Source organism: Monopterus albus, unplaced genomic scaffold (genome assembly GCF_001952655.1).
Source record: "Monopterus albus unplaced genomic scaffold, M_albus_1.0 scaffold5.1, whole genome shotgun sequence".
NCBI classification, from domain to species: domain Eukaryota; kingdom Metazoa; phylum Chordata; class Actinopteri; order Synbranchiformes; family Synbranchidae; genus Monopterus; species Monopterus albus.
The window spans coordinates 1,851,824-1,870,510 of NW_018127885.1; the positions used below are offsets into that span (position 1 = coordinate 1,851,824).

Consider the following 18,687-nt stretch of genomic DNA (forward strand, 5'->3'; position numbering starts at 1 on the left):
AAATTATATAATTAATTTTTATTCTGTGCCTACATCTCTGAACCCTTTGGTAGATTTCTGAAGGAGACAGCTGAAAGGGGAATTAATCAAACAGGATCAATTTATACATAAATACATCACTATTTATTGGACATACAATGACAATCAACACCACAACCTCATCCGTATGATATGACATCTTCATTTTCAAGTGATCAGCAGAACAATTCCCACTACAATGTCTTCAACAAAGCAAAAGAACAAACAAAAAAGATAGAGGCTTTATATGGCCAGAATATACCAGTGTAAATGTCTGTGCAAGATAAACACACATCAACCCTGGTGATACTAATGGCAAAACACATCATGGCTGCCTGAAGAAATTAGACAGCCAAAAATAAATAAAAACTAACAGAACATCTCAAATAGGTCCTCACTTACCCTGAGGTCTTCTACAGCCTTTCTGACATCACTCTGAATCGGGAATATCACCAGGAAGTGTCTCTCGTATACACCTGCTTCACAGTACTATGCTTCGATTGGGATGGCTCTGTCGTACCAAGCTTTAAGGCCACCGTGTTTTTGAGACTTCTCTGGACCTGGCTTGAGGTGCATGACGTGTGTATATGTGTTTATGTACACACAGTTCGTATTCCAGGTACCAAAGCTCATAAAGGGGGTGGTTGGTTAAAGGGACTGATCAGTAGAAAGTCTCGAAGGTCTAGTCTCACCCCTCACTCCCACTCACTTTACCACCCCTCTAGCTCCACACCAATGCTTTGGAATGGGATGAGTTTAGCTGCACATTTTCATATATTTCTCCATTTCCCTAAAATCACAAACACATTCATTTTGCAATAGTTCAAAAGACTTTTAAAATATGATTTTACAAACAGTACCGTATTTTCCAGACTATAAGCCACCACTTTTGTCGCTTCATGCACACACCATCATGGACAACACACAACGAAATGCATATGATGTCGATTCAAGTTACAGGCGATCGATCTGGCTGTCGAAATATCTCATGTTATGACGTGGACACCTGCGGCTATGTACATCATGTTTTTTTCGCCTTACATTTAGTGGGCGCGGCTTATAGTCCGGAAATTACGGTAGCACGATACTGTCACTCTCACCTTGGATGCTATGGCTTTGAGTTTGCCAAGCAGAGAAGGCTTTGTGTACACAACTTCATCCTCCATGTCTCCCTCATTCTCTCCCTCCATCACAGCACAGCTATCAGCTCCTGGCATCTCGCACTCCTTATTGGCAGACATCACCAACCGGGAGTACTTATACTCCAACCTAGCAAAGAGAGAACAGTAGAATCAATACTCTGTTGGGTTTTTCTCTATAATAACAATAACAATAATAATAATAATAAAGTCCAGAGCTTACTATGTAAAGTGCCCTGAGATGATTTTTGTTGTGATTTGTCGCTATACAAATAAGATTGAGTCTCCCACATGAATAGTGACTAAAACTATTATATGACAAGGAAAGAATGGCAGGAGAGATGAGAAAGAGGAATAAGGCAAGGGGGAAAAGAGTGAAAAAAAAATAAAATGTTAAGAGAAGTACTAAGAAAAAAGATGGCAAAACAGGAAATGAAAACAAGGACAATGAGGAATAAGACAAGGGAAAGAAGGAAAGAGGAGAAAGAGAGGGAATTGGTAAAGAGGACATGGTTAAGGATTGATGAAGGAAACAAAGCTGGAAGAAAGGTGAGAGGAGGAGACAAACTGAACCTTTTGTTCTTCTTCCAGAAGTAGCAGGTGAGGGAGATGAGAAGCACTGCAGTGAAGGCTCCCAGGCCTGCACCGAGCCGTACCCAGAACTCCATACCCTCACATGGCAATGTTTTCTTTTCAGGCAAGGTTACACCTCCCATGCACAGCTGTGGTTCATTCCACACATACAGTAGGTCCTGAGGATGAACACACACACACACACACACACAGGTAATTAACTCTAAATTAGAACATGCCAGAGCATACACTGAAAACTGCATACATCAATTCTGCACACATACAATGCATTTCGTTGTGTTGGCTTTACTCCAACACACTGCATTTCAAGTGAAACAAAGACTGTTAAAGTGCTGACTCTCAGCTTTAACTGTGTTTGTTTTCACATTAGATGAACTGTAACTCTTCTTATTCTTGGGGAAGGGTGGAAAATAGGCCATCAATTCTACACAGTCCATCAGGTGTGGGCACAAAGCAGAACATCAGTAAATTGGTTCATTTCAAATCCAATGTGTTTTACTGAAGAAACAAATTAATCTGTCCAAGCACTTATAGAGCAGACACACAAACCTGGTGTCCTCCCTTGCATGCTCCTTCTATCTGATGGTAGTCTCTTTCGGTGCATGTGGGACAAGCCCCTGAGCTCTCCCATAAGAAATGAAAGGTGCAGCCATCGCATGTTCCTGCAGGGCACTGACTGTAATAGTCAAACACAGACCGTCACTTCTGCACTACATCACAGCACATATAAAGGCTAAATGTGTTGTCGGTAAAACTGACTAGGAGCAATTCAACACAAGAAACTGGACAAACTGTTTGAAATATAGTACCTGGGAACTGAGATCTCGCCTTTAGTGGTCTTTTCTGGGTTACAGCGAAGTGTCACTACTGCACTCCGACCTAACTCGCAGGATGAGGTCTCTTCCAAGGACCTTACCAACAGCGCAGCAAGAGAGAACCTTTGAGCACTGATGTGTTTTTGATGAAAATAAATAAATAAATCAAATCTGAAATGCTGGGAGTTACCTGTAATAGAACTTGACATCAGGGACTTTCTTGGTGGTCTGTGGGTATAGCTCTGGTCTTGCCCTTATTCCATCAAGTGTATTCTCTACTGTTGCTCCTGAAAGGTCAGTTTAATGTGTACAGACAAAATTAATGTATTTAATATTGTTTTCATTTGTGTTGTCTCATTATTTACCATTAACAAACATGTAAAACATGCCATTTTCAGACCTCGGCAAATGAATGTACACTACATACCAGCACTTTACACATAGTACTAACCAATGAACATATCAGCCAGGTTAATAGACTGCGAGGATAGTGCTGTGTGGAAGCCTCGTCCACTAGCTGGGATTAATGTTGATTGACAGATGAAGGCTTTGACGGCATTGGTTCCTTCACCCTTCTCTCTCTGGGAGTCGGTGACGGATAGGTCTGTCACATTATCTGTGCATACTGCCAAATGAACCTTCAACAAAGCAAGAGGGGCATTGCATTTGTACATGCCAACTTTTTAAAAAGGACGGTATTGTCTGCATGTGTGTTCTTATCTCTTCACACCTGTCTTCCACACAGGCTTATATTAAAATGGTGGAAGTACTTAGTTCCTTTAGAGGTAAAGCTTGGTCCATTCATCAGTGATCCTATAGAGCCAAGTAGGCTGAAGTCAAAAGTCAGAGTGACATTGCCCTCTGTGTGGGTGAAGTGACAATCGCTGTAACATAAACTGTGATCCTGAAAAAGAAATGATATGGTTGTTTCATATAAGAGGTTTGACAGAAACAAACATCAAGACTGATTCCTTTTCCAACATCGTCAACAGACCTTGTCACTCCTGCTGGCTGGTCCACAGGGTTTGCAGGCATCAGGGCCTGGTGCGGCATGGGAGACGAGGTGTGTGTTAAGTGGACACTCTGTGCACTGGCTGGTGTGCGAGTCTATGTAATGTCCAGGTGGGCAAGGCACACACATAGAACTGGAGGGTTGGGTGCTAAGAGCACAGGCACGACACCCAGAGGATACTCCATCCAGAGCGTTACTCACCGAGATGGAGTAGATTCGTGCCACATCATTGACATATCGACGTAACTGAAGGAGAGAGACAAACAGGGGCAGATTCAGTGCGGTGCTGTGGAGTTCAAGGAGGTTTATGCAAAAACAAGCCAACTTTGTGCAGAAACTCTAACACAAGCACCTACACACAAGTGGTTCACAACATACAGTATTTGTGTTTTATACAAGATGCAGTTATGGCCTCACTTGAATTGCTGGCATCACTGCAAACCTGGTAATTTAAAACAGTAAGTTAATGATTCAAGCTTCACCTCTACTACTGCCAATGAAGTAGAAGTAGCTGAACTGGATCCCCTACTGCCCACAAGCATCTCTTCTCTGATGCATTTTGCACAATACAGTACTATGTGAACACATTTTGTTTGATTTGTAGAGATTCAATATTATCTTTAAAACCAAACAGAAGGGAGTGTTCAGTGTACCTAGTGTGGAGTCGATTTACTAGACCGATAAAGGCTGATAAAACTGTTGGTAAATTTTTTAAAAAGCTTTCGTGTTTCTGAACCTAAGCTGATAAACTTCAAGTTTCACCCACCTGATGGCAAGCCAATTTTCCTGATCGTACAAAGGACCCTGTGACAAAATATTGGGCTGACCTCTACATCTCAGATATCTACTGCAAAATAAAAGTGTACTGGTTTAAAAATACAGGGAAAAGGGAAAAGAAAGTCTTCCTTTTGCTGATGGTGGTTTCCTAATGTATATTTATGAACTGAGGACCATATTGAAGTTTTACAACATGCAACATTATTAGGCAAGTCAACTGTGTGCAATTTTTCTTGAAGAAATAACAACAAGAACATTAAGAAAACTGTTCAGAATGGTTTCTGATATAATAAAATTCCTGCGATTATAAATAATAAATGGTAAACAAAGGGATGTATTTATATATCTCTGTGCATGTGTGTGCACTTGTACTTACATCGGAAGGTTGGTTAGTCCTCTGGAAAGCCCATGTGTAGGAAACCGAGGCATTCGTTGTCAGGACATGTGTGTAGGTCTGTCTTGTTTGGGTTCTCTCCCATGACTCCACCACAGTGGTGCTCTTCCTGTTTACATCCTAAAAGAATCATTCATTCACATTTTCCCTTTACATTTATATAAAAATGTATGCATCTGCAAACACTTAGCAGGAACTGTTCTCACCATCATGAAGTAGAGCTCACAGTCAGCTGTGCACAGAGTTTCAAATTCAAATGTGATGCGTCCAAATTCTGCCCCTGAATGGCTTGACACTGATGTAGGGAGCCTGATGTATGATGTAGAAAGAGAAAAAGGACGTAGACTGTCAGACAGCCCAGTGACAGGAGTGACGGAGATTGACAAATACAACATGACTGCACTTACTTAAAGCCAGGGACATGGATGTTGAGGATGAGGTAATCATTATCCGAGCTTCCTGCTCCACTCTGGATGTAATTTCCTGCCACCTCCCAACCTAAAATAAAGTGTTCCATCAGTCCACGTTAAAGGAACAGTTTAAGATGCAGGAAATATGTTTTTTACTTTTGTGTTTTAGAGGAGCTGGTAGGCAGATTTTGTCACCTTTGGACAGTAGGCTGGCAGTTTCTCTTTGTTTGCAGTGTCTGTGCTAAGATAACCTAGCTGGCAGTTGATAATGTGATATTTAGCATACAGACATAAGAGTGGTATTTTTCTTATCTAACCCTCTGCAAGAAAGTGAGTATATTTCTCAAAATGTCAAACTATTCTTTTAAAAGAGGGACATACAACCTTGATAGCTAAGTAGATCGATAGTTTATTGATCCAAAGGGAAATTCAGGTAGATAAAAAGGGAGCATATGTTGCATCCTGCCAAAATGAACACCCACCATTCATACTGTCACATTTGGAGTTTCCCACATTGAAACAGGAGGTCTTCATGTTTGCAGGAAGAATATTCCACCATTTATACTCATAACCCAAGGTGGGCTCAGTGCCTGCTGGACACTGCTTACACACTGGTGGATGCACACAATAAAAAAAACACACTTAGTAAAGTAACTGAAGAAAAATATCACTAATAAATACTAGATAAATCTGAGTTTTCATTACATTTCTTCCCATCAGAATAGGTCCCAGGCGGGCAGGGGGAGCAGGTGGCAGTGTCATTGTTATAGAAACCGGGGTTACAGGGGGGGCACGGCTCTCGTTCTCCACCTGGAGGCAACGTCTCAGCACCAGTCACACCCTCTAGGCAGATCTTAGGCTCAATCCACTTGTATATGACCTGCGTCTAAAATTACAGAAATGGAAGGTGATGGAAGACAACAAAAAAACTCCTCAGAGTGTTTAATTTGAAGGTAACGCTGGCTCTGTTTCTCTCACCTTGCCTTCATGGTCACAAGCTGTGTGGATCTGGAAATAGTCCTTCCTGGAACATGGAGGTCTGTCCTTACACACAGCTGATCCCTCAGCTTAAAAACGTGGTGATGAGGCAAAATAAAATTACTTTAGAAAAATAAATTAAGCAACTTGTCATTTAAAAAGCAGCTGCAGAAACCAGAATGGACCAAATACTAAAGTTCTTTAGTAAATGGTGACCCTTTTGAAAGATAATGCAAATCATCATAATTCAGGAATCCAACTGAAATGGAGAATCATTCAGTTCTTTTTGAAATACAGTAAAGTAAAGCAAATGATAATGTAATATAAGATGCAAATGAGGAATAAAAGAAGAACTGAAAGAATAATTCAGACAGTTCTGCAGGAGACTGCTAAAACAACAGTGAAGCAGAGGTCATACAATATGCATAAAGAGGTGTACTGAATTAAATATGTAATATGTTATGAATATTCTATAGCCTTCTCACTGTCACTTCTCATTGACTTTACTGGACAGGACATGCATTCACGGCATTATATGATTATGAAGATTTTTTTAAATTGAGGTAGAATAAACAGGTGACAATCAGAATGTGCCTCGGTGAAAATTACTGACAGTATTTTAATTAGACTGACATTCAATTTCATTAGACTGGGGTAAAATATCCAAACTGGTCAAGGTTTAAGTCATGTTTTCTGTTGTAAGAACATCTGCTACCTTCTGTTATATCTTGCCATGGAACCGCTGCCCCTGAGTCTCAAACAGCGTCTGGTACTGCTTTACATTTGGAAATCTATTCAAGTAAATATCTGCTGAGAACTATAATGAAATAGATCAAGGAGTAGATAACTTCTTTTTTTTATATATATATACCTTTTTTTGTGTGTCAGTGTGTTCCTACCTGCGTACTGAGTGGTGGTGTTGCAGGGGGTGCAGGAGCTGTCGCCGTGGCCAGAGTAGGTGTCCCGAGGACACGGTTCACACGTGGAGGAGCCCGGGGCTCGACTGAATGTCCCTGGTTTACATGGGAAACACTCTGATGTATAGGCAACTCCTGGTAAAAGGAGATGATAGAGAATAAAAAGGGAATCACATATTTAATTATTGTTTTGATTAGTCATTGATTAAAGAGGGAAAAAGAGAGGGAAGCATGTTACTGACCCTCTATTTGAATATTTTTCAGGAAAACAGGCTTCACCACTTTGGACCCCATCAGGACCCCATGTGTCCTCCAGTACAGGATGTTGGAGCCAGATTTCAGGTTCACCTACAATACACATCATTTTATGTTTTATCAGTAACACTATGAAATGAATGTATCCCGTGCATAAGTTTGCATCTTTAATTTAAGAGTTGAGACGTCACTGTATTTTCATTTCAAAAATAATGTTTTTCACCACATAAATATATATTATATTAAACTTGACAATAAGATAAAAATAAATTATATGTACTCAGGAGGATTTAACACTCCTCTCAGCATTGTGCTAACTGCATTGTATTTTTGTGTCTGCAAAAGAAGAGCTGCCACTTTCTGTGTACTAGCAGGCATCCTTCTTGTATCCATCGATTTCTTGCTGCTCATTCTGAGTTCAACACATTTATCCTGAAAGACCAAGGCCAGCTGTCAAGTATCTGTCCTTCACAGCTACTGTTGATCTTAGAGCATGTGGCACTTACCGTATGTGTTGCCCATTCACCGTGATTGGTCAGTTTGAGCCACTTCGTATCAGCAGATGGATCCATCTCCTGACACTGGTCATTCTGAATCTAAAATGCACACAAAATACTAACTATCTTAAAGTGGGGCCTTGAGTTAAGCTTTCTAAATGAAAACAGGATGTTATAAATGTATATCATGACCTCATACACAACACTTGTGTCACTCAGACATATATTTCACAACAGGACATACAGTCCTTATCTCTGCTTTAGCCAGTCTGTCTAATCCAATAGTGGAAGATTTAACTACGGTAATATTGTTTGGTTTTCCTGGCAGTGATTTATGTTGGATGGATTTTCTTCCCATTCCCTATTGCTGCGTCTAGAAGAAAATACTCTGTATATTTATCATACTATTGACGTAACACATAACACTTCAATTAAGCAATAATTAAGAGACTCATCACCTGACTCACCATAGCAGCAAAGGCACAGGTGCTATTAATGATGAAAGTTAATTACAGATCAGCTAAATATACGCTGAGTGTCCCAGTAGTAGGCCATGTCAGTGAGCAGCATGCACAATAATACTACAGCTGATGCACTAAAATGAGATGCAGTCCTTGCTTTTCCTGCCATGACAATGTGTCAGAGTGCCTGCAGTGAAAAAGGCCTATTAACAGATCCTTAAATACTCTTTCAGAGAGCCAACAGTCACCATGTGAGACAACAGAAGAGCTGGTGTTACACTTAAGAATCACAAAGAAACTACCCAAAAAGGAGTTTTTGAGTGCTCTTAATGGATAAAGAGCACCAGCTGTATGACTAACATTCAGTATATTGTCCGATTCATGTACCTATTGTGCCTATTACATAGTCCTGTATGTAAACACTCAGCATTCACCTTAAGAAATAGCTCAATAGATATACAATAGATATATTTAGTGAATCAGTGAAGTAAAAGGATAAAAGATCATAAAGATGTGAAACTCACAAAGAACTCAAACAGTAGATTGTTGTCTGGATACTGATACTCAAAGCTCACAGAGCCCTGTTTCTTCAAATGGACAGCATAGATGAGAGAGACGGTGCATTCATCCCTGTTGGACTCCAGATAGTTTCCTTGAGGTACCCAGGAAGAACTGCAAAGGGAAAAGACTGAAAATACATTTCGACAACTCACAATCTGGCTTCACGTTACACTTAAATCTTACTCACACACCTGTTACAGGAGAGTCCCTTTTCTTCGTAGCGAGTGTTTTCGAGGGAAGTTGCCAGGCTACTGAATCCAGGAGGCATGGAATCCCATTGATCGAAGCGGATGCCGCTGCCCAGGGAGTAGCTTCCTGCTGCGCACTGGGTACACTCCTGAGCAGACATCTCCAGGAACTCGCCAGCCTTGCAAGAGAAGGCTGGGGGATGCAGCAAGAGAGATACACAGGGATGAGGAAGCATATTCCTTTTCCCAAACCTCATTACATTCTACCACAAAAATCATCTATAGGATATAAAAGAAACAGACTAAAGATAACAGAGAAATTGTCAATCACCGCTGCATTCAGTATGACACTGCCCAAGTGATCGAGGAATGTAATCCTTACATCCTGTTACACACTGTCTCTGCAGTGTTTCCACTGAGCCAAGCGTTTCCTGCAGCTGCCATTGTTTTGACAGTTTTTCCTCAAACCTGACCTGGTCAAATGCTACTGTGATGCCTTCCCATGCTTCAAAGCAACCAATGCAAAAACGTTATGTGGGTACGTTTACTACAGAAACAAGTGTCCTCTGGGTGTTTCTCAAGTCTCTTATATGGGTCATCGTTTCCCTCACTTGTGTCTTTTCCTTGTGTCTTAGTCCTACCCATGTAAGATACAACAACAACAAAAAAGTAGAAAAACTGTGCAAGGAGAGAGGACACAAGGACACGATACAGCCTTTCCTCCTATCCTTCATCTGAAGCATCCAATCACTAAATGATTTCTGATAAAGGGGTGTATCAGGTTATATAAAGCTCCTGTGAAGGATGTTCTTGTGCATCCTTTCTCACAGCTCCTCCAGCAGCCTCCTCACTCCTAATGTAAGTGTTAATGTAAGAAACTTAATCCTGAATCCTCAAGCCTTTATTGACTGAACCAACTTCTGGGTCGAGTAAGAAGGAACGATCATACACTGGAAGTGACATGAGAAACACCCCATGACACAAGCTATAAATCCTGTTGCTGTTTGATGGCCACTGCCATATAAGACAAAGGAAAGGAGTTACAGTTCACATTTGTTTGATTGGTGTGAAAGCAAATGTTTCAAGCCAGAAATTTGAGAATTGCCGACATTGTGCTGCTGAAGGAGATGGTAGCTGAGCTCCAGCAGAGGGCCTTTGGATATCAGAAGGCAATGTTCAGCTCCAGTGGGTTCGGGCTCAGCATACCTCAGTAGGTTTCCATTAACACACCAATACACCTTATTGTGTGAGGGACCTTTCTTGCTGTACCATTACCTTACACAGAGATTTCACCAGTAATAATCCACAACTTCTATGAACACCTTATGCAGAACATACAGTAACTGTGATTTCACACATTTAAAATCTGCCTTTTTGGTCCCATCATTATAAGCCACTTTTCAGTCAGGTGTTACTGACTCAACACCCTCTGACTCACCTTTTTCTTGTAAAGCTCATCATGACTGGACCTACTGATGTGTCCTTGTATCTTTGGTGACAAACTGATCACATGCTGGAAACAACTTCAGGATATACCACTCTGATGGCCAAAAATATTTGGTGGATAAAGACTGGATATACTGAAGAGTTGTCTGACATGTTTTGAAATTAACAAACTGGCTCTGAAGTTGTCTGTATGTGTGTTCTCATAAGGAAAGAGAAGAGTGAGTGCCCCTCTCTCAACAAAAAGAAGAATTTAACACTCTCTGACTCACCTTTTACTCAGCAGGTCTGTTTCCATGGCAAAACATTTGCATTCACAAATAATGTAATAATTACTTTCATGGGCCCCTGAATAACTGCATCCTTTAAAAAGCATTGCTTTGACTAATAAACTGCATTTTGACGGATGTGCAACCTAAAGGTTTCTCAAAGAACCACCAACATCTGTCCCCAGTTACTGCATCTCATGTTAGACATATAATCACTGTGAACAACAACATCGTTCGTTAATATTGTAGATTTTGCAGTAAGCCTGATGAGAGCGTTATGCGACAGTGTTTTGCTTTGAGGTTATTGGCCCGTGGCTTTGCTCTGTGGTTAGCTGGAGGATATCCAAAAAGGGTTAGTCAGGTTGTAGTGGTGGAAACTCCAGGCTACTGATAGGAAGGTGAAATTCACTCAACAACTTGAACGCACACATGCATACACATATAAACAGTTCATGCTAACTTACTGCACTCTGTGCCACGTACTGGCTCTGGTAGTCCAGTGCAGGCCCCGGGGTTTTGAGGGATGGCCACTCTCCACCGAGATCCTGTACTGTCACACTCTGTGTACTCATAGTAGTAGTCTGTCTGTTAAATATACACAAAACATCTGCATAATACAACAATCTTGGATCCAAACAATGGGGAAAATATAGGCCAGAGGTAGGTCAGTAAACATCACACCAATGCAGGCCTCCACCCAAATCAGAGCCATGAGTCATACAATATCATTCTAAGTGACAGTGTTTTGCAAATCAAAGCAGATTAAGTGAACCAACAGTGAAAGTGACTTTCACATCTGCTTAGGCTTAGAAAAGATGAGCACCACTTACAGTGTTATCTCACAAGCCACAACCACTTCTCTGGCATGGAAACACAACATACCATCTCCACGGTGATATGGGCAGGGGTGATGGCAGCAGTGAGCTGCTGGGAAAACAGGTGGAGCTTTTCATGTTTCAAGGAGGAACAATTAGCAGCATGATTATTGCTGGTCTATTTTTTTTTTTTTTCCTGTGGTCTGGAGTGAAAACTATTATCTTAATGGTCTCCAATCCACAGAGCTTCTCTTGATCTTATGGTCTACAGAGGAGGGTGGCCTAATTTCTGACAGTTTACATAATGTTGCTCCTTGAGCCAAACCAGATTTTGACACTACAACGCACGTAGGTTGTTGTGTTTCTGTGGTCTCTGTGAGTCTGTTGATAGAGTTCGGTCACGCATTCAAGTCTACAGAGCATAGGACTGTCTTCTGAACTCTGTTGCACTAAACCCTTGTTATCTCTTGTGACATCCTCAAGAGCTCGGGTCAATCACTGAGTTTAAATATTCATTTCACACCATGGTGGCATCTAATTCTAATATATTTCACATTATTTAAACCAAGATATCAGCTCTAATGTTGTCATGTCAGGAAAGACGCTTGTTTCACAAGGGCTAAAGCCAGCAACAGTAATTTAGCATCATACAGGCCCCAACTGACGAGCTGCACTAATCTCTGTGCCAGTGTGAAAGCAGAGATTGAGCCAGTATCAAGAGGAATGTTGCTTTTCTAACTAGGGACTGTGTGTGACTGTGCTGTCAGCCTGGACGGAGGTGTTGAGCCAAGCCAGGGCCCAGGGAAGGAAAGACCAGTCCATGCAGGAAAAAGATAAGGGCAACACAGCACTGAGTGGTGGACATAAAGCAGACCACATCAAAGATTCACGCTGCTCCGTGGTCTTGAAACTTGTTCTCTTCAAAACACAATTGTTTAAGGTGCATTTTGTCGTGCCACCTATGCTGACGAGGTAATGGTTTTCGATATCATGCCATAAATCAACCCGGAAATGTGTCACCAGTTTAACCGTATCTGTTACCAGCTCACTGTCCGCTTGTGCAGAACAATCCGTGCGTTTTTCTAATTGCCACCTCCTATAACGAGGTCGACCAGTAGAAGGAGGCGCTGACACAGGGTGAAAATAGTATTGATCGAGTGTGGTACCTCTCACCTCGCCACACTGCCGCTGTCCTTTAACACCATCAATCAATCGGAGAGCGCAGAGGATGAGAGCGCAACTGGAGACGAACCCAACGGAGGACCGCATTGTAGATGTTTCAGAAGGGGAAAAAAGCAAACAGAATCCAGGAGAGATGGTTGCAGCATAAACTTTGAGCAGATTAAAGATGGCTCAGATACAAATCGACGGCCGCTTCTATATCTCCCCTTATCGAGGAACCTTAAGCCTTACACCTGTGATTATCCACAGACTGTGCGCTTCAGAGGTGCCTCGTCAGACTCAAGCTGTGCAGAACATATGAATTATTCCGGTTAAAAATTTCAAAGTAAAACTCGTGACGCATGAATTAGAGTAAGCTCAGTAACCAGGTTGTTTTTCACACCAGTTTTTTTTTTTTTCATTAATTGGGATGTAAACTTCTTAACGTGCACACCTGCACTATTCTGTGTAATACCGCCCCCACTTTCTTAAAGATTGACCTTTCCGTCGCTTTAAATTGAAGGTAACATAGTAGCACGCCTGGTGTTTTTCTGGCTGCATCTGCTGACTTGACGCACTGGTGTTTGTGCCCTAAGGCCGGCTCTGACGTGCCCATGACGTCGCTCAGGAAGAATATACTATTTTTATATTTTGTGGCTGTTAAAAAATAATGCGATGTGTAAGATGGGGCCTATATGGATTTACGTTATAAAATTAACCGCTAAAGGCATTATAAGGTCAGTGCTGCACATCTGTTTAGACTAATGTCTCTGTCAGAATAAAAGGTCCCATAGCTGCATTTTGTCCTTATCTTGAAAACAGCTTCGTTTAGGTTAGATGGAACTTATCCTATTGTAATGCAGACCACTGACCGCCAGGGGGGGAGAAAAAAACTGCAGCAGTTCATCATTCCTCCAAGATGGTTCATAAATGCTGCCTTCTTGGTTTTACGTCGGTATGAGTTCAGTTTGGATTTTGGAATTTCATGCCGAAAAAAAATAATTTTCACACATATAAATGTCCTACGGAAACAATGAAGGACTGGCATAAAGAATGTAATTGTTTAAGGGGCAAAGTTCAAGAGCAGATTAAACTCTCCCTGATGTCAACTGTATGTTTCTCAGCATGATCAGTTCACGTACAGTGAACAGAACATACCATTAAGTGCTCCCTACCCTTTTTTTTATTACTAGAATTAACACGTTGTAATGTATTAACTTATCACATCTTTTTATTAAATGTTTCTTTTTTCCAAATATAGAGATGTACTCAGCCTTTAAATAGTAAGTGTAAACTATATCTGTTTACATTTTGAGACAAAAAAGCTCATGCATGTTTTATAATCACACCCTGGTTCAATTTGTCAGGGTGTGCTACACTCAACACTTGAATAACACACCTCTATTTGTCCACATGAGATTTTGTTTCTAAAATAAAAACACATACTGTGAGTTTGTTTACCTCTTTAGACAGAGATTAAGAATGAGATGTATTACCATAATAATGTTCTGTCCTCAGTAAATAATATTAATATGTTTTGTTAATAACCAAGGGCCTGCTGACACACTGCATGTAGTATGTCAGCATATATTTTCTTAATGCGTTCTGTTTCCTCGCTCCACATGTGCAACATCATCTAATGTGACTGATGCTGTTTCTGGTGTACGCTGTTCAGACGGAGATGCTTTGTGTAAAAGGTGGTAGATCAAGAACAAAACATGTTAGATCACACACAAACTTCACGTTGCGATAATTAATTAATTCTGAAGTTTACAATATTTACTATAAAAATCAATATGCAGTGTTAGTTAAATACAAGTTAATCCCATTTGATCATTTTTCTACAAGTGTAGCAGTATCACACTGTGTCAGATTGTGTTTTGGTTGAGTTAGTTTACATTTGAACATAGCGAACCAACTAAAACATCCTATTCTAAATGTATAACATCCAAACTTCCTTTTCAGTATTCCAGCTTTCCATGATATGAGTTATTAATGAGAAGCACAGGTCCCAGATTCAGAATTGTTCCAAATATGAAAGTTCCAAATAATGATATTAAAGTTTTATGTTTTTCCAGCTAAAGCATCGGATGTTCCAGATCTAAATGTGGAAGTTCAAAATCTAGACTTAGATGTTCTAAGTCTAGTTTACAATAGTAAAAGCTAATTTGAGTAAAAAATGCAAATGATCAAAGCATCATTTTACGGTTTATATTATGGTTAATGACATTCTGCATTAACGTGCATAACAACCGCTGTCCAAGGTGCTGATCCTGGGACAACCATGGTTGCAGAAGCTGTTCACGTTACTTCATTTTGCTGGTATGACATTAGGCACCATTAGGAGTCCTACTGTTAAAAATGATGGACTGCAACTTTAACTTGACAGACACATGGACTATTTTAGGAAACTTTTCTGTATGTTCTGCTGTTTTTGTTGATTGTCCCACTTTATGGGCACCAACAGTATTTGTCACCTGGAACAATAATCCTTCTTTAAGTTCAGTACAGTTGTACGTAGTATATTTAATCTTCCTATAAACATGGATTTAAAGAGACCTTTTATTCTGTTGAAATGCAGGGCTTTCATGAATGCGGGTCCTGCATATATTTTGTGGCCAAGACACACTTTTGTACTATTTTACATTACGGGTGAGTTTAATGGTATTTAACCCTTGATTAAGCTTAACCTGGTACCACACAGATGGACAGTTGTGTTAGATATTGTGTTTTCAAATAATTTAGAATATAAAGTTTAAATCTTCAGGAGCAGCTGGGTTTCTCCTGTCTCACTCATCCTGTGGGGGATGCTAAGTCTCTCTCTCTCTCTCTCTCTCCTTTCTCTTTCTCATCTAATGCCTATCACTTACGGTTTTTGCCTGTAACTTGAACACTCATATTCAACACCATCTGTAACTCTCCAATAACCCTTACACTCCAGGCCACTGCTCTGTGATCAGATGAGTTCATTAATTAATAGTGGTGAGATGCGGTGCAAGTGCATTAGTAACTGATCCTGGATCAGATAGTAACAAGAGTCTTGCTGAAACAGCGCGGGCCATCCCCTGCCTCCAAACCAGGGGCTACCTGGTCAAGTAACAAGACACCAACCACTGACACACTGCAACTCCCTCTCTCTCGCTCTCTCTCTCTCTCTCACACACACACACACACACACACATACACAAAACCCCTAAAACACTCACACATGCGCAGGTTGTCAGGTAGGCAGAGAAGAGACTTTGAAGGGCTGATAAATGAGTGACCCTCACCGGTATAAAAAAGCGGTTGAAGCCACTTGGAGCAGGGAATCTATTTTCAGCGAAAGAGAGAATGATGTGATGACCTACTGACTGGCAGATGGCTGGCACAGTTTTGTCAACAGGCTAGGTCTGGGATACACTGATGACCCACTAATACTGGACAAATGGACATCATATACTGCTATGACATAAGAAGAAGACACAAAAAACATGGGACATCTATTGAGGATATTTGTCAGCATCAATCAAGCTGAATGTCTGCTCTGAATAAAGAGTTGTTTTCTTTTCAAGAGTGGAACAGGTTGGCTTGTCATTAAATTGTGCAATTGCCTTCATTCCATATAAAGGAAATGATGTGGATATCAAACTGGCTATTGTTCACACTCATGTACAAGATCCAGATTAACTGCATAATGTTGTCCTACAGACAGGAAAAGCTCAAATCAACCTAATGTCAATGTAATTAGGATTTATTTGACTGCATTTCTTGGTAACATCTAAATCCACCAGTATGCTTGGACTACCTTGTTCCTCTCTAGGCCACTGTTTTGGTAATCCATCAGATGTTAACACGGATCCTGCCCCCTCTCAGGAGTCAAATACCTCCAGACAAAGCAGAAATAACCATGGATTTCCAGCAGCCGATCCAGTTATGTCCCAGCCAGAACCTACACTGGACATCACACAGGAGCAGCAGCACAAACAGCGTCAAAGGTCTGTCAGCTCTAAGTCCACCCGCTCTACCAAATCCAGAAAAATCAATGGTAAAAACTCAAACACTAGCTGCCACTGGCAGGACAAAGACACTGACCCATATCTTGAGACACATTCATCTTTCTGTAGCATCTCTCAAAGCTCAGAGGAGGATGAGCTGGGGTTGGAATATAGTCCTGAACTGGACCTGAAATATCCTCAAATCCCCAGACCCTCCATTATTATACAACAACCCAAGGTAAGAAAGCTGCAGTTTGTAAATTCTGTTTTCAACTGATATAATCACTTTTAAAGTTGATCATTTAATTTCACTGTTTAACGTCTTAGCTATAGAGTGTACTGTATACTGTTTCCTAGTGGCTCCATCTGTTGATTGTAGATTTGATGTAATGCGGCATATAACCACAAGGGGGGATACCACTCAAATAAAGTAATTCATCTATTATGAAGTTTGCAGAAAGTAGATGCTCATCCCCATTTGACAGGATTTATTTCCCGCATTTTTCATCAGACTTCAGCAGTTTTTTTTTGTTTTTTTTTTATCAATGTAGTGTAAAAAAGAAACTCAATACATATGTTAGCACATTCACACACCCACTTTGTGGTCAGAGTGCTCAGTGACTGTAGATAGGGTATCAGTGAAATGTGTCGCAAGATCCTATTGAACATGACCTGTGCTTTCTAAACTCTCTAGTTGTTGTATTATGCATGCACAAGATTTTCCTCCTTATTCAAAGAAGAGGAGGCACCTTATGTAAGCCGCATACTTAGGCTCTGATCAATAATGCTGATTAGTAGTGAAAACTGAAGGAGAGTGAGAGGGAGGAGGGTTGGGTTTTAATATGAATCTTGGAATGGACACTGCTGATTATCTCATCAAAAAGGAGACATCACCAGCAGATGTGTTTATATCTGTTGAGTTGACAGTTTAAGTCTGGATGATTGTACATCTGATACAGCCTGAGTTAAGAGATGTGATGTATTCATATTAAACACATGGTTGGTTTATTGTGGCGGCTATCCCAAGCTTGATCATTTAAAAATCCTTGACTAACTAACTGCAACAATTATCCAGCTATTTATATTAACGCACCCTTTAACCACCTTGTAGCAACCTCCCAGAAGCCTACAGCAAAGCCATTCAAGGACCAACAGGACAGTGCATATTTGTAGATGGCAGCTCCCAGGGTACTAAGACTGAACCAGTTGAATAAGATAGAACCACCCTTCCTCCAACAACGCCATCATTATACTGCATCAGAATGAGTTACAAAACCGTTTTTTTTTAGAAAATGAGGAACATTTTCTGTCGAAACAACAAAGAACTTTCACAATATTTACTTGTAAAAGCAAATCTTACTCATATGCAACACCCAGGTTTGCATCCTCCTGTTACTTATCCACTTGGCACAAAGGCATTATCTGAGCACTAACCCTTGTAGTTCTCCATCTCCTTAACAGCTAATCAGTCACACAGCCAAAAGCCTCCTGACCTCAAGGTGCAAATTAATGTCCCCTCAACTGTAAAACTCGAAAGAATGTAAAAAAATAATAATAATAATATGCAGGCAGTTAATGACAGGTAAAAGGACTGTACAGTCATGGATGAGAAACGAGTAGAAGTGTTTGAGCATGACTAACATAAAGTGAAGTTTGTGGTATTATGTTCTAGTCCAGTGTATCACTACTCAGTGTGTAACTCTTCTTCCTCAATCATTAGTGTCTTTAAGACATTGAGCACAACATACAGTACGTAGCTTTGATGTTCTGGATCTCATTGCTTTATCTCTGTGCATGTGTGTGACAGTACAGTTGTATTTACCTCTGACCCCTCCCTGAGGACAAATGTTTTATGGACACGTCAGCAGAAATTACCGTCATATATATATATACACACACTGGAACATTTATTGCATGGTTCATAAAAAATGTCTTGCATACAGTCATACAAATTCCTTGGTATCACTTACTCAGGAACACAAACAGCCACACACAGTAATAAACCA

General features: G+C 40.6%; 1 protein-coding gene across 1 annotated transcript; it reads right to left on the reverse strand.

Annotated features, from left to right (window-relative positions):
* Positions 1-123: 123 nt before the first annotated feature.
* Positions 124-13,268, reverse strand: elapor2a (endosome-lysosome associated apoptosis and autophagy regulator family member 2a). Its single transcript, XM_020613514.1, has 22 exons — positions 12,717-13,268; positions 11,193-11,313; positions 9,020-9,209; positions 8,792-8,939; positions 7,816-7,905; positions 7,297-7,402; positions 7,037-7,189; positions 6,138-6,226; positions 5,865-6,045; positions 5,642-5,770; positions 5,157-5,247; positions 4,956-5,058; positions 4,732-4,869; positions 3,561-3,824; positions 3,297-3,470; positions 3,018-3,204; positions 2,757-2,853; positions 2,561-2,662; positions 2,301-2,427; positions 1,731-1,909; positions 1,119-1,287; positions 124-808 (listed from the first exon to the last, which is right to left on the reverse strand). The coding sequence occupies exons 1-22, from the start codon at positions 12,810-12,812 to the stop codon at positions 740-742; spliced, it is 3,003 nt and encodes a 1,000-aa protein (XP_020469170.1). The 5' UTR covers positions 12,813-13,268; the 3' UTR covers positions 124-739.
* Positions 13,269-18,687: the final 5,419 nt, after the last annotated feature.